This window comes from Odocoileus virginianus, chromosome 1, assembly GCF_023699985.2.
Source record: "Odocoileus virginianus isolate 20LAN1187 ecotype Illinois chromosome 1, Ovbor_1.2, whole genome shotgun sequence".
NCBI classification, from domain to species: domain Eukaryota; kingdom Metazoa; phylum Chordata; class Mammalia; order Artiodactyla; family Cervidae; genus Odocoileus; species Odocoileus virginianus.
Window position 1 is genome coordinate 7,251,441 of NC_069674.1, and position 16,777 is coordinate 7,268,217.

General features: G+C 41.4%; 1 protein-coding gene across 5 annotated transcripts in view; it reads left to right on the plus strand.

Moving 5' to 3' along the window:
* Positions 1-16,777, plus strand: part of EZH2 (enhancer of zeste 2 polycomb repressive complex 2 subunit) — a 55,857-nt gene that overhangs the window by 15,368 nt on the left and 23,712 nt on the right. For all 5 annotated transcript variants that reach the window (XM_070460402.1, XM_070460459.1, XM_070460525.1 and 2 more), the window contains 2 exons: positions 7,770-7,893; positions 8,448-8,576. In XM_070460402.1, the coding sequence (XP_070316503.1) occupies positions 7,777-7,893; positions 8,448-8,576 (246 nt within the window). In that variant the 5' untranslated portion in view covers positions 7,770-7,776. Of the gene's footprint in view, positions 1-7,769; positions 7,894-8,447; positions 8,577-16,777 lie in introns of those variants that run through there.

Sequence of the window (16,777 nt, forward strand, 5' to 3'; positions counted from 1 at the left end):
GTTGGGATTCTTAGTGGCTGCAGTGGCTAACTTAGGGCTTCTTAACCTCTTTTGCTCAGTTTCTCCTCTGCATGAGTGCATCAGGTTTTTAAATGTTAGAATGTCTCTTGCTGTCTGTTTTCTCCATTCACACTACTACCAACCCAGTCAGAAGTTTTTATCACTTTATTCCTAAATTACTTCAGTAACCTAGTTTCTAATATATTTTTCAACCTTGAATGTTGAATGCAACTGTTGGGTTTAGCTTTGACTTTAGCTTTATTTATATGCTCCCTAAAAATGTACAGATATAAACATCTTATGGTATCACCAGAGCAAACTGACAGGTTAAATAGATGCATATTTAATGATGCTGTTTTGTTAACATGAATAGCCAATCTATTTCTTTAATTTGGCTTAATAATGCTAACAAAGAGAGCATGTATGTGTTATAAAATGCTGTTAACTTTTAGTCTTTGTTTGTTCAGGATAATTGACCTAGTGGTTAACCTGAGCTGTGACACCTAGCAATCCTTGAATGCCAGCTTTAATGCCACTTGGAAATTCTGTAAAGCTGTGTTGATCACTGGAGCATTGTGGAGTTACTGAAGCCTGCTTTGGATAGATACGGAATCAGTTATTTTTGGAGTCTTTACTGGAAAGTATTATTGCATATTTTACGAGTGGGTTGGTGGGAACAGAATGCAGGTTGGTGAGCTCTCTGCGTCCTGTGGGCCTGTGCCCCGCACCGGGTGCTGAGCCTCAGCAGGCTTCTTTGTTTGTTAGCCCTAGCGGACCTGGCTCACCTTACTTTCCTGTTTGGTTGTTGTTTTTTTCCACAGCCCTCAACACCATCTCACATACTAAACATTTTTCTTTGTTTTTGTTTTGTTTCCATCCCAATAGGCTAAGTTCTGTAAGGTCATAGGTTTTTGTCTGTTATTTATTTCTGAGCCTTCCATTCCTACACGGGTACCTAGAATGTGCTAGATGTTCAGTAAATATTGAATAACTCGGTGAATGTGTATTAACACTTCTCTGTTAAAACCCCGAACTCACATGCTGTTTTCTGTGATAGGTGTTTACTGCTGTCTCCCAGCTGGGTCAGAGACATGCTTCTCTGTTCATCCTGAACAGGACTATTTGTACATGACACCTGAATTGTATAGAACTGTTTGATTTCTTTGATCAGTATGTGTGCAATCAGTGGAACAATTACTTTCCTTGGTTCAGAGTCTGTATTTTTATTAATATAGCCTATAATATAGCCGATAGCCTGTATTATCTTTTTAAGTAGACACCATCTTATAAACTCATGTGGAGATTCCCCCCCTCCCTTATATTACTCAAGTAATGTCTGAGTTTTTAAATAGTAGAGTTAGATGTGGGAATTTCCCCCTCAAATTCCATCTGTGTATATTTTTTGTTTTTTCCTATTTAACATTTTACATAGCATTTTAATTTTTAATATATTTCTGTTCAGTTTATCATTTAAAAAAGGTGCTTTAGAATGAAAGCCTTTAGGTTGTTGTATAACTTAATTTTCTTCTTTAAAAAAGAAATTTTATTTTGGAATAATTTTAGATTTCTGTAATCATGGTATATTTGTCAAAAATTAAGAAACCATTACTACATTGCCGTTACCTAACCTGGAGACTCTATTTGGATATCACCAGGTGTCTTACTTAGTTCTTACTCTGCCGCAGGACACCAGGTTGTATTCAGCTGTCTCCTCAGTCTCTTCCGATCAGTATCAATTTCTCAGTCTTTCCCTGTTACCATAACCTAACTTATTGGTCAGGTGTTTGGTGGAAATATTCTTCAGTTTGGGTTGATACATTTTTAAGCAGCAACTGAAGTGACAGGTTGTGAGGTTAGGGGGAAGATATGAGTGTCTTCTGTATGTGTACCTGTATGTGGCAGGTGTCATGGGGTGCAGGCAGAGGGTGAGCTAATAACCCTGACGGGGGTGTCGCTGGTTTCTGCACTGGGACCCTGCCCACCCCAATTTTGGAATTCCGTGTAAGGAAGACTTGCCCCTCCACCCCCATTTGCTTATTTAGCTTTCACTTCCTTCGCTCATAGACTCATGGATACAACTAGGTTGTAATACTGTTGTGGTTTCCTTTGCAGCTAAAACCCCTGCAGCTCTGGCCCCTGGGAGTCCTTCAGTCTGGTTCCTGCCTTTCCTCCTCAGAGTACTCCCTTCCTTTCTGCTGCAGGCCTTCCTTCTGGTTTCCTAGTCCCAGCCCTCGAACGGCCGTCTCCTCAGAGCCCGGCTTCCTTATGCCGGAAAATGGGATCCAGGGGAAGAAGACGTGGGGTCCTCTCCTGGGCTCCATGGCCTGGGAAAGGCCCCGCCCGCCAGCTCACCCGGGGATGCTCTGCCTCTCTTGGAGTTCCCGCGGCTGTCCCTGGTTCTGGTCCATCACCGCCTCTTCCTTATTTGGCCCTGGTTCCCCATGAGGAAATTGAGCTAGAGGACAGTGCTTCTGCCCAGTTCTTTTCGTCCTCAGCCTTCTGTCCGGTTGAAACACAGATTTCCACAGTTTCCTAGGTGGGCTCCTTTAGCCCGCCTGTTTCCATGGGCCTATCTCCTGAGGTTTCAATTCACTTGGATTCGCTGTGTGGTCTGCATTCCTTCCTGAGATCCCTGGAATCCCGTTCTGTTCTTCTTTACTTGCCTACAGCCTCCCATGTGAGAAAGTGACTCTTCACACCCATCTGTCGTGTGACTTTTTCTCTGGGTGTTGTATCCCCCTCTCCCTCTACCTGTGGGTGATGGTGGCAGGACCTCCCTGGTGCCGTGCCTACTCTGATGGGCGCTGGGCAGTGCCTGACCTGAGCGGGCTTCTCAGGACAGCCCTGTGACCTGGATGCTCCTCACGGCGTGAGGACAGGGAGGCACCAAGATATGTGGGAACCTGGCCAGGTTCTCACACAGCTGGTTCTGGGAGAGCTGGGTCCAGCCCAGGGAGACTGGCTTTGCAGGCCGTGCGCGCACCTCTGTTTAAGTTGTGGGTGGGACATGGAGAGTGTGCGGCCCACGTCTGTGCCCTGCGCCCATAACTGGTGCTGTTACTCACCAGGGCACCCTTCTGCCCAGCGGGGGCGGGCGGTGACATGTAGTGGTGTCTGCTCGTCTTCATGAATCCCCCGAATGGGGCGCAGGCAGCAGCCCCGTGTGCCTGCCTCCTTGGACGCCTTGCTCCCGGTCTGCTGCTCGTGGGGGTGTTTTCTGTGAAGCTCTTCAGGCATATGACCTACTTCCCTTTGGTAATTTTATCTCTTACCAAGAGTTAACATCTCTAAGTTTAAGTTCTCCTAATCCTAACCTACAAAATCTTATTTACCATTAATTTACTTTTGAATTTATTAAAACAGTGGTTTTTAACTTAAAAAAGATAAATAGGTAAGTGAGACTATATTACTATATTACCTATATTACTTTGAGCTGCCCTCAAAAGTGTTTTAAATATAAAAGCACTATTAAAGATTGGTGATTTTTCAAACTTGGCAATTTTCTTTAGGGAAGGGCATTGAGAGTATTGCAGTTGTAGTACTTAAGTGTTGTTGAGTTTGGATTTCACCTTCCTCAGTTGAGTCTTCAGTTAGGAGTCAAAGTTCATACAATTAGTTGAGAAGGATAAGTAGTACACATAATTTATAATTTTCTTTAGATAAGTAGAAGCATAACTCAGCAACTGAGTAGATGGCAAATGCCTTGATGCAGCAAATCCTTTAGGAATGAAAAACCTGTTAAAGAAGGGCATCAAGGGCACCGAAAATGCCTAGGGAACCTTTTTCTTTCCTTCTTTTTTTTTTTTTAAATTCCTCAGCTGAGTAAGGAGGGGCGGGAATGTTACCTTAGGTAATAAAGGCCCCTCACAAGTGGCTGAGGGCTGGACCTGATAGACAAGAATGAGATTCCTGGGCTGTGTGGCCTAGTCACTGCAGGTGGAGGTGTGTCTTTGGTGTCTAAACCGGAGGACAGGGGCGGAGTAGGTCTGCTCCTGGGCCCGCTGCTATGGACCCTGAGGACATGGGGCCAGAACCTGTCTTCTGTTCATTCATGTAGTACTAAGACTATACCTCAGATCCCTTCTGTGTCTCATGTGGCAGAAAGCCTAATCCAAAACAATTGCGGTTTGGTTGATTCATAAAATAGACTCTGAACTATGTATAATCTTACTTTAGTTTCTTTAATCTCTGTATTTGTAGTCCTGACAGGCTGTATGACATTGTATTAAGGTGTGGATGGTCCCCTGCCATACCCTGGTTTGTCTTTTGAATTAAAGCATATAACTTGTTTTGGTTTCATTGTATACAGGTGGACTTGAGCTATATCTGCTTTGAATAAGAGAAGCTGTTTTTTTTTTCTGGAATAAAAATCATATTTGTGTCATTTCATCTATGAGACTAAACAGATCTTTTGAGTGAGAAATTTAAAAACTGGATTTCTCCCACATCCCCATCCATTTAGTAGCAAGTCATTTTAGTGAAATTTCCTTTCTGCTAATCCACGAGTACTCCGAGCGCTATCTTAGTTCTTACTGGGCTGAGATGTGGTGGGAGGGAGTCAGAAGGACTCATTTGTCTGCTTTCAGGGTGGGAAGGGGCTGGGGGAGCTCGAATTTGAGGGCTTGAAGGCTTCTGCCTGCCGGCCTAGAGGTGGGTGGGCCTGCCGGGATTGGGTGTCTGCAGCCAGCTGTGGGGGGTGCTGGTACCCAGTTTGTTTGGATGAGGTGTCTCAGGCAGGAGCAGCTTCCTTAAGGGAATCCTGGAGGCTCCGGGTTTTACGCTCAGGATCTCTTCATTTGCTGTGGGGCAGGAGGACCACAGGGCCCTGACCGCCCCTGAGACTCGGCTTCTCCCAGGTTTCTCATGATGGGGTGTCTCCCCCTCCCTTCCTGTGCTCAGCATGGCAGCCCCCTTCCTTTCATGCCTCGTGGCACCGCGGCTCGTGATCCGCACATGTTAGTAGACCTGTGTTTTGGTTTTATTGTTTGTTTTAAAATCTGTTTGTCAGGCATACAGCCAGGCCCTGGGGTTTTACAAAGAAGAAAAACTGTTCTTGAGATGGAGGAACCTCCAGTGGGGGTGAAGTGGGGTGAAGAACATGAAAATGTGATTTTAATGTGTTGTCAGTGCTGAGGGAGGGAGCTTGTTTTATGTAAAACCTCCCTCTAATGGTCCCTTAAGTTTTGTTAATTTTTTCATGGATCTGCCTGTTTATCCCTATACTTTTGAGGAGCAGTCTGTATACTTTTATTTGTTATCCTAATTCAGAGGTCATGAACCTTATATTTGGATAATTTCCCCTAAATGAATCATGATTTTCTTTTCCTGTCTATTGTGCATATTTACCAGATCATTCTGTGGCTTAAAAACCTTCATTTTCATTATTTGGGAGAGCTTTGTGAAATTTATAAACGTGGAAACATATCCACACATGCCCTCTTACGGAGAGGTTGGTCTCAAATCAGCTTTGAAGTGTCCTGTTGTTGATTGTGAGACTTGGTAGTTTAGTTACAGCTTTGGTTCTGTCTCGACAGACTCTGGAAGATATTCCAGGGTTGAAAACATGAAGTGCTAACTGATGATGCCTTTTCACCACGACAGAAAAAAAATGCACCTTAAAGACTGTAGTGATAACCGTGCTGGACATCAGTGAGGACAGGAGCCATGCTCCCAGAGCAGGTTCATCGGACTCGGCGCCACCACCGCCTCCAGGGACCAAGAATTTGTGGTGGTGGTGGTGGTGATGAGTTTATGAGCTAATGAAGAGGTGATAATCCCTTTTTACCTGATATTTCCCCCTTTTGGGTAGGCCTCTGAAGTGCCAAATATCTGAAAATGATTTGCATAGAATCACCTGAGCCCATCTGTTGTCTTAACCACAGATATGAAAGCAAAAAATTGCCACAGAGTCACTTTTTAAATAGAGCTCTAGCTTCTCCCAGACTCGGGCGTCCTTTGGCCCGGCCTCACCTTCTTCCTCACTTCTTCCTGGGGTTCTTCACTTCTGCCAAGCTGGGGTCGGCTGTGGCGGTTAGTCTCCTCAGCTCCCGGGACTGTTCCACTCAGCACCCCAGGCAAGGGCGCACTTTGAACCTTTTACTGGACTCACCCTATCTCTGATCTCACTCAGCTGTCTTTATCTGAAGTTGTGAAATCTCTTCATTCTTCTCATGCTCTCAGTTCTTGTGGTTGGGCTCTTCACCTGTTTGTGTTTGCAGGGTCTGCCGGCGACCCCTGGCTCCTGCTCTTAGCCTGCTCGGGGTGCCTTTGTTCGCAGGTTCTGCCGGCGACCCCTGGCGCCTGCTCTTAGCCTGCTCGCTGTGCTCTTGAAGTCGCCTCAGCTGTGAAGGTCGAGTTGTCACTTTTCTGCCCTCCTCCTACCCCTCCTTACTTGCCCTCAACCCCAGTACTTTTGCGTGTTTCTCTCATATTATAAAGTCTGTTCTTTCAGGCTTTCCTAGGTGGGCTATAAGCTCCACAAGGCAGGTTCTGTGTTCCATTCATCTTTGTATGTTCATCGTCCAGCTCTTACTGGTCACTTCTCACTTGCTGTCTTTGCTCCTCTTTCAGCCTGAATCACCCACCATTGGCGCTGTCTGTCGTGGCCTGGTGGTGGAATATCCCTCCAGAAAGTTCCACTGGCCTCTGGACTCCTTTCCTTTCTGATTCCTCTGCTTTGGCATTTCTCTCTGTGCCTGAGGGCTGTATGTAAACAGGTGCCTGAAACTCTGCGCAGTCACTCAGGCCAGAAAGCCGTCCTGCGCAGACTGGAATCCTTGCCTTGCTCTCCTCTCCGGTGTGCTGCACAGGCCTGGCTCCCCCGGCCACACCTCTGCCTTTCGCGCTCGTGCAGCCCCTGTCACTGCTGCAGCCAGCTGGCCCCTCCGCAGTGACGTCTCCTTCCCCTTGACTTAGAACCCCCCATGACTCCTCCGTGCCCAGAGAAAGTAAGGCCCAGATCCCCAGCGCGGCCCCTTTGCGCCATCCGACAGAGGACTATCCTCCTCATCTTTTGAAGATGCAAGTACAATTCTAGCACTTTGAGAAAATGTTCTAGAAGAGGACACTTGTTAGATTCTGTAGTGTGAATTGGACACCTGGTGGACCGCAGGCTGAGCCCGTGCTGCACATAACGGGCTTCCAGCGCCTCTGAGTCCCTGCCTTCTCTGGGAGGCCGCATGGGAGCAAAGGTGGCCACAGGTAAAACCACAGACTTGCATCGCCGTGTTGAAGGTGAGAAGCATGGTTGAAAGTGCATATAGGGGGAATACTTTAATTTGTACCTGTATCATATATTGTTCTGTATATTTTCTACCTTTAGTGCTGTATGCAGATTTTACTTCTTTTTTGAATTTATTTTCCACTCATTTATTTGTGCCTATATCAGCTAATTTAATGATGAAAAACTTAGAACATGTGTCTACATTTTTATTTCACTCCACAAGTGTGAATCTCATAGCTCCTTACTGTATATAATTAACTCCAGTAATGGGTCTTGTTTTGGTTGAATGACTGCAGTTTAGGAGTGGAGTATCTTTGTATATAAAAATGCCTTTGAAAAGTTATGTTAAATAAAAATTTATACCTGGAATGAAATGTTTTTAAGGACTTCACAACCCAGAACAAATGAGCACCCTCCTTGCAAATACCAAGAGCGTAATTATGTGTCATTTCTTTAGTTGGTGGTTAGTTTGCTGGGGGTTAAAACATAAGTGATCATATTCAGGCTGGTCAGATCAGCAATTTTAATATGAAACCATTGCTTTTAGAATAATCATGGGCCAGACTGGGAAGAAATCTGAGAAGGGACCAGTGTGTTGGCGGAAGCGCGTAAAGTCAGAGTACATGCGCCTGCGGCAGCTCAAGAGATTCAGGCGCGCTGACGAAGTCAAGGTACCCTCTGCCTCCTGGGAGCACGCGGTACAGCCCCTCAAGATAAGTTTTAGTTTGAGAGGGAAAATGGCCTTTTTACTGTAAGAGAAATGGAAACTTGGAAGTTGAGGTCCTTGGTCTGTCTTAACTAACATAAAAATTGTACCATGCGCATAGTGAAATCATAAGTTTTTAGTCTAATTCAGCCTACTTGGCAGTCACCATCTTTTCAGTATAGCTTTGTGCACTGCATGGCAAGACCTAGGATCCAAGCATAAAGGGGTGTTTCATGGTACTGTGTTCCTGAAGTCTTTGTAATTAAAAAAGATATGTACACAATTGACAAAGGACAAAAATGATTTCTTGTTCCCCTTCTACTCTCAGTAAAATAATAGATGTTGTGTTTTTGTATTATTTGAATGTGGGAAGCCACATTTTAGTGTAAAATCTGTATGCTTTTGAAGGAATGTCCCTGGTACTTTTGACAAATCATGCAATTTTAACCTTCATTAGAGATGTTACAAATTTTCTAACAATGAACAATTTCTTTTCTTTTCCCCATTTTTTTTAAAAAGAGTATGTTTAGTTCCAATCGTCAGAAAATTTTGGAAAGAACAGAAATCTTAAACCAAGAGTGGAAACAGCGAAGAATCCAGCCTGTGCATATCCTGACTTCTGTGAGCTCATTGCGCGGGACCAGGGAGGTTGGTGAACTCATGCGCTGTTCAAGTTATCAGTGCATTTTGGTTTTTGCTGTTGGAATGTTGGTTGGTTATTGAGAGGGAACCATTGACCTCGGATGTCCCTTGTTTTATTGCTGTTTCTCTTTAATGTGCAACTGCTAATGGCTTCTAGTTATTCCTGTAACAGAGCTCTGGTGTTTAGAATTCTAATTTCACTGTTATTAGATAGATCCCTAGACTTTATAAGACTAGTCATTAAAAAAGAACTTAAAATACTCTTAAATGTCCTCATCAGATCAAAAGTTAGAGCACGGCTTTCTGACCCACCCTTTTCTTTTTTTCTCCCCCTTCTTATGAGTTAGCCATGCTGGAAGAAATGTTTCTTTTTCATGCATACTCATGGAGTTAACAAGCATTTTATTATACATTTTGTTTAAATTCTAAGGCTCACTGGGAATTTTAAAACTTGGGGTTGAGAGGTCAGAATTTCATTTGTTAATAGCATTTTTTTTGATGAATGAAGTAGATCTTAATCACTCCAAAAAATTACTGTTTTCCAAGGAAGGCAGTAAATCTATGGTAGGTTTATAATGAAGTAACACATTAAAATGTAGTAGTAGCAAGATGAAGAGAAAATGGCAGAAACTTAAACAGTATGAACCAGTCAGTAGGATTTTGGTTAAGGTGTTTCAACTTAAGTGCCAGTTTTATACAGGAAGACATGGCATATGATAAGAAATGCTACCTGAACGGGCATGGAAGCAGAGAGGGAAGAAAGTGAGATGAAATTTAAATTACACCACGGAGTAGATGATTGTTGACCTAGGTGTCTAAACATGGGATGCATTTAAACAATGGAATGAATTTGTTCTAAAATGATGTTTTCAGCGAGTAGACATTTTTAATATGGTATTATGATAATTAAGCACTAATTTGCTGTCATATGAGGCCTGTTGAGGTCATGTGATGGACTGGCTTCAAGGACTGGTCATTGCTACAGATATGGTCCTAGAAGTGGTTTTAGTGATGATGTTCATGGTCTTGATGGTGAAAAATGGCTTGGGATGATTCTTAGTTATTTATAAATTTTGTCGGGTGACAGCTCTTTAAGCTCTAATTTGCAGTTGTATAAAATGTATTATATGAAAAAAAGTATTAACACCTTCCAGTCACATGGAACAGGTCAGGACCTACACATTGAGGTAAATGACTTATTAATATGTACTTATTAATGTACATATGTAAATAAAATGTACTAAATATTTCATAACTAAAGGTGAAAGAGATTCCTTTCTGTGCTGGTTAGAACATTCTCAAAAGGGATCAGGATGTAGCCTCTCACTAGTTCTTTTGCAAGTTTTGTCTGGTGATGTTCTGAAAGTTTTGAAGTGAAGGAAAAAGAAACCTCTGTTTTTTTCTCCCCAGAGAGAAAAATCTTAGAAATTTGAAGAAATAAAGTAGGAAACGCATGGAACACTTGTTTTTGCCACCCATTACAAATCTCAAAATGCTGCCAAAAGCCCGGCCTGCCTTTATAGTAAAAGCCGCAGCAGTGGTGATTTCTGGCAGGGCACTAGGTCTGTTGCGTTTGATCACTGTGATGGCTGCGTTACCCCTTTTCCATTCCTGGGTGAGGAAACGTAACTTAGAGGGCTTAAAGTCAGTTTCCTTGCTCTAGTGATCTGATGTGGGCCTGAAAGAGTACTCTTTGCTCAGACACATTAAGAAATTATTGAAGTTTGTTATTTATGTACAGCTGGAATTGCTCATGATACAATTTTTGGTGTTAATTAAAGAGTATATTATTCAAATGAATATTTACTAATTGAATTTTGCTTTTAATTTTGTTAGTTGAGATAAAAGTCATTGAATGTTAAGATAACTATTAACTTTCTATTGAGCTTATGGGACAAATGGTAAGAAGAAATTAGTATTTTGATAAAAACAAGTGGTTTTTAAACTTAGTACTCCATACAGGTTGAGAAGAAATATTTTCACAAAATAGGAAGGAAAAGGAGGAAAGAAACCCCTAGCCTCAGGGTTCAAGGTTTGTTGCCTGGAGCTCTGACCCGGTCAGGCTCGCTTGTTTTTGAGTGTCTCTTGACAGCTGATTCTGCTTCAAATGATTCGTCTTATACTCCTCCTAGCCCCCCACCCCCTTTAAAACCATCATCACTGACTTTTGGAAGCTAAAGATTTATATAGTTTGTGATAAGCTTTTTGGTGTTATCATAGTAAATAATAGAACTTTAGGGCTGGAAAGGACTTTAATGATCTCTGTCTAGTCTCCTTACTTTTCAGATAAGACTATCTCTGTTTAGTTTTCCTTCAGTTTGAGCATTTCCAAAATAGATCAGTTTCTTTTTTATGCTTTGAAAGTTGGAGTCAACTAGGTCAGAAGCAGGGAGAAAATAGGTAAGTTAGCCTATTTTGCAAAGACTTTCTTTGCAGTAGGCTTGAAGGCTTGGCAGAATTTGGGACTGCCCTGTTGACCCAGACACCTGAAAAATCTGTTTCTTTGAACATTTGTTAAGTGCTGTTGTGACACTGCTTTAATTTAGTCCTTATCTTTATAAACTCATCCTTTATAAAAGGGCTGTCTTCAGTTTAAGTTCTTGGAGCATGATGATGATTCACTGACAGTTTTCAGTCATTCACTCAAATACTTTATTCCCTTTTGTACTTATAGAAGGTAGGTGATACACTCAGTTTTAAAATGACCAATTTTATCTAGGTTATTTTAGTAAAGAAAATCTGACAAGGTTACTTTCTGATCTGATGAAGTGACTTGGGTTCAAGGAGCCCTGCAGTTGACCTGCAGCCACATCTTTAGTCTGCTGTTTCCTTCGCGAGTGCTTTTAGGAGACTTGCAGCTACTTAGTTTGTGGTGTTGAAGTTGCAGAACCTAAACTGTTGCCCATGGGATTTTAGTACAGAGAATGTCTGTTTTTTCTTTTAGAAAATACTCTTGACTTCTTGAAGATAGTGACTATAATATATATACTTTACATTTATTTCCTTTGCGCTTCAGTTTATCTTTTTTTAAGGAGCGCTCAGTTTAAAAATGTTATTAAATGATACTTAGAGGCCAAGGGATATACACCATATTGCTGTAACATGTGGCTGTTTATCAAAAACTTCTTTCTTGGTAACATCATTACTTTGTCTTATCAATCGGTAAAGAACTTTATCTTCTGTAAGCCTGTATGTTAGTGGCCTTGATCTGTAGTGTGTCTGTTTTTCCAGTTTTAATGAAGAAGCTGGTTGAGTTACTCTTGTAGTTCTTACTAATGCATTTCTTTTTGTACGTTTTCCGTTTCTTGCTAAAAACCACAAGGCGCTTTTCCTCTTCACTGATTCTTCATATCAAGATTTTTTTTTACTTGTACAAATTGTGACTGAAAGGGAGGCTTTCTCAAATGATGTCCGTCTTCTGGGCAACTGGTGTGATTGGTGTAGTAGTTTAAAAATATCCTGCCAATATGCATTTTTAGATTTCCAGGAGAATGTAGTGTTCTTGTAAGAATTCTGTGTCTTGTTTACTAATGAAAGGAGTGGGGCTTCTTCAGAATGTTTAACATACAAGGAGCATCAGAAGGACCCCCAGGTTCTCACATTCGTGGAGAACTAAAAGTCTACTGGACTTTTCAGTACATATAGGTTTGCTCTTCCTAGTGATATCTTAGAATTTTAAGTTCATCACCTATCACTTGATATTCGCAAATGAATTTTTTTTGTAGGGGGAGGCTTCTGTTCCAATGCAGGGCATGTGAGTTCTTTCATGAGTCTGCAGTTTGGGCTTGTTTTTTATTGAAGGGGAAGAAAAAGCTTGTTTACCTGTAAACACTTGACTGCATCATTTATTGACATGGTCATGTACTTTTGTCAGTTGATTGTAAATAGAAATTACTATATACAAAGAGAAATAATATGCTAGTGTACCCAGTATGTACTGGCATCTTCTTTACTCCTCACTCCAGCACAGTCGCGTGCTTTCTATCCTTAGTGAATTTGAGCATTAGAGGACCAGTGTGTCCTGCTCAGCATTTGAGCACGTGTGGCAAGGAGCTGGGCCCTTTTTCTCATGTCTTAGAGAGAGGTGAGGGGTGCTCCCATGTGAGTGTCTTGACTCTCAGCTTGAGCATATCCGTCCTTTCTTGGTTCCTCAAGGAACTGGTTTCTAGTTGCTTTCTGCTGCTGTCTCTCTTAACCCTTAGTTGGTTGAGTCTTGTATTAACTCTGCCAGTCCTTCCTGCCCGTGTAACTTTTTCAAATCATGGCAGCCTTCACTTTCTTTCTGGCTTTCTTTCAGTGGAACTAGATGGAACGTTACTTCAGTAACCATAAGGAGGTGTTATTTTTCTTTTGAAAGGAAGCTCATATAAGCATTTTATGCTTTTCCAAAAAGACCATTTAAAAAAAAGAAAGATCACGTATGTTGTTTGAGTTTCTGTTTTATTATTGTATATTAAAGATATATCATACACTTACGTTTGAGTTCATATTTGAAACTTAAGATGATATATCTTAACTTTAAAAGTGAACTTTTCAAAAATATCAAATGTTTATTTTGTGATCTTAAATAAACTAGCAGAAGTTGTGTTTAATTAGCAGAAGTTGTGTTTAATTTGCTGTTTTTCTGTAAGAGCACTGTGTATACAGTTTGGGTTTTAAAAATTGTTAAATTGACTGTTACAGAGATCAAAGTCTCTTCTCAAAATGCAAAACCAAATTTTGACAGTTGTCTTAAAAACAAACAGAATGAACCAAAGCCCAAAGAAATGCTTGTCTAGTCTACAGTGTTAAAAACTGTTTATTGCTCTGAAGAAATAACACTTTTTAGGCCTAGAACTTCTGTCATAATTTAGCTTGATATTATGGATTGACAAATCCACTGCTTAGGATTCTGTTTTGTTTGCTCTTACTACATTTTGTAAGAGTATATAATTTGAGTACCTTTTGGGAGGGGTGGGTAGATTTCATGAGCTACCTTGGCAATTGATAAGGTACTTTCTTACCAGCTAATGTGAATATCTGTGTGTTGTTAGTTGCTCAGTTGTGTCCGACTCTTTGTGACCCCATGGATTGTAGCCTACCAGAGTTCTGTCCATGGAATTATCTATCTCCTGGGAATATCTGTGGGTTAGTGAAATTTTGTAAAAATCTTTTTCTTAATTAGAAGATCATTATATTAACTGTAAAAATTCAAGTAACAGAAATATATGAAACAGGAGGCAAAGGACCCTGTACTTTAACCCTTGTGATTTTGATTCTTTCAGATTTCTTTTTCTGTAACATGTTAGTAATAATGATGATGTATTTTATTAAGAAAAAATTATTCCCAGATAAAATACGTCTGCCACTTGGGGCCGTCACTTTATAGTTCCTCATCAGTGCGAGTGCTTGGTCCTGTGGCTTTGCCATAATTGATTGCCCTGTTCATAACTGATGAACACTTAGGTCTTTATTTTTTCCTTTTGCAGTTAGCATTTCTGTGAGTATTCTTCTTACACATCTTTTGAGTAAGTTTGTAGGAAAAGTTTCTAGAAACGTTTTACTAGGTCAAGAGGATATGTGTATATAACATTTTAATAGATGTTAACAAATTGATCCCACAAAGTTTTTTGTTTACACTCTTCACCAACTCATAATAGCAGGGCTTTCTCTGTTTTCCCAATGTAAAATGTTAACCTTTGTCAGTGTGATAGGTAAAACACTACTGCAGTTTGCTTGCCTTCCTTTTTTCAGCAAAACTAAGTATCTGTTGTTTGTTTGTATTTCTTTTATGAGTTGGCTGTTATGGGCTCGGATCTTTTAAAATTGGGTTGAACTTTATCTTACGATTTTTAAGGACTTTATATTATAAATACTATTTATAATCATCTGTTCTGCACATCTTTTTCTCCCCATTTTGATATTATTTCTGATATATTTTGGTTGTACAGAAGTTTTAAATGTGTATGTAGTTAATTAGAGTTTCTTCTTTTGATTTTTGTGTTTCTTTAAGGCTGACAAAGCCTTTCTTCACTTCAAGATGATAGATTACCCTTCTTTCCTTCTAGTTCTGTTTTCATTTTTGTGTTTTAACATCATTTACCCTATTAGGAGTTTCCTGTTGTATAAAGAGTAAGTGGGGAGTTTTCATTTTTGATTTTTTTCTGTTTAGCTCTGTTGTTTTAGCATCATTCACTAAATGATGAATCTTTGAGCAGCTGGGGAGAGTCATGCTTCTGTTTTGCAAAGATCAGCAGAATTGGCCTGTCTGGCGGTCACGGAGCAAGCTCAGCACCTGAGCGCAGAGCTCGCGCTTCTGAGACCGAGGTCCTGGGACTGTCCTGTCTCCACTTCAGCCCCTGCTGCCCCAGCTGATGGAAACCCGGCTTTATTCTTTGTTCTGCTTCTTAGTTTTTCTTTTCTTTCCTTTTTTTTTTTTTCAGTGATAGAAGTGATCTTTATTTACCTCTCATAGGACCCTTACTGAATTAGGTACTTGAGTTTGCCTCTCACGGACAAGCAGGACTCTGGTTACCTGCCTTACACGCTGTGTTGGGTGTTTCTGTGGTCCTGCCAACTTTTGTCCTGTGACTATTAATTGTTCTGCTTCTGATCTGTAGGATTTTAGCGGAACTGCAGATTAAGAGAGGACTATTTACCCTTACAACCCCCTTCAGACTCAGACCAGAGTTGGGTTTTTAACAGTTACTATACTAACTAGATCTATAGATCTGTGATCTCCTCACTCAGGAGCTCAGATGCAGGGAGGAGCTTTAAGGTCCCAATATCCTGCCATTGCCCTTCACAGGTAATGTGAAGGTAATTGTTGTTACCTGTCCTCTGTGAAATGCTATATATGCCCCTGTGTCCCGCCCAGAGGATGCTTGTAGGATGACATCTTTCTGTTCTCAAGTGAGCTCAGAGCAGGAGCCTCGTGTCGCTGGGCGGAGCTTCTCCTCTAGTCTGGGCGGCTCTGCAGTACACATATTCAGCACCAGAACAGGAAATAATTTACAGTCTGGTCTGAGCCACTCTTGTATTCCTTAGCTCCCACGACCTTGATTAGCTGCTTTTATTAACTAAAGGTCTTTATGTCAAGATCTCATCAGGATGTTCGATTTCTGACCACCCTTCCCGCCTCTAGCCACCCTTCTCCTAATCCTTCTAACCCCTGTTAGGAGCTCACTTCTACTGTGAGCTTTTCTTGACTCAAACTTGATACTTAACCTCATTCCAGTTTTCTCTTCAGTACTTCCTTCACATGAAAGCAGTCTGAAATTAAGTTATGTACACTATCATTTTCACCAGAGGGCTAGCTAATTTAAAACTTGGTATATCATCTTGTCTCTGCTGAAACCGTGAGGAATATGAGTAGTTTCAGAAATCACCCTCAGCTTTCCCCTGGAGTTGGGTGGCAGCCAATACTTTCTTTCCTGCACTTTAGATGTGAGACAGTCCTTATTGTTTTTGCTCGGAAAAGCTAAAGGATATTAGACAATATCAACAGTTCATTGTGTCTCTGGCTTGAATTGAGTGGACCAACCAGGATCCAAGAATATTTTTAACTTGGCTAACCGAGTGTACTTTTTTCCCCTTACTGTACGGAAGCTGGACTTAACCCTCCTCATGTAAAGACTGTTGAGAGTCCGGACGGCTGTGGCCATGCCCTTTGGGGTGTCCCGCTGTAAGAGGGGGAGTCATGCCTGCCGCCTAGGGTAGTGGTGAATCTTAAAGAAGGTAACTTTGGTAAAGTCTCTAGCACAGTGCTCGGCACGTAGTAGGGTGTGTTAATTTCTTTCCCTTCCCTGCAGGCCACTCACCTGCTCTTCCCTCTACGATTTTCCATAACACAGTTTTTACTTGGAACCAGCCTTCTGCCAAGAGTCTCAGTTTGGTTGTGTACTCCTACAACTACTATTTTTGGCTTGACTTCCCTCTCCAGCTCCCAGTGGTCCAGCCACACAGTCGCCTATTGTACCAGCTGGTTGATGTAAGTCTATCCATCCTCAGAGGAACCTGGTCACTTACCAGTAAGCTGTGTTTCTCTGAAAATGTAGCATCCTTGATAACTCATGTAGTCATTTTCTTTCTTTACCATCATTGATGGATTACCTGCAACAGCTTCCTTGTGTGATCCTCAAGTTGGACCTAGAATTAGAGAATTTCATTGGTTGATATATAGGTCTCCTAGTGAGTTCCTGAGCCCAAGGCTTTGATCAGGTAAAAGG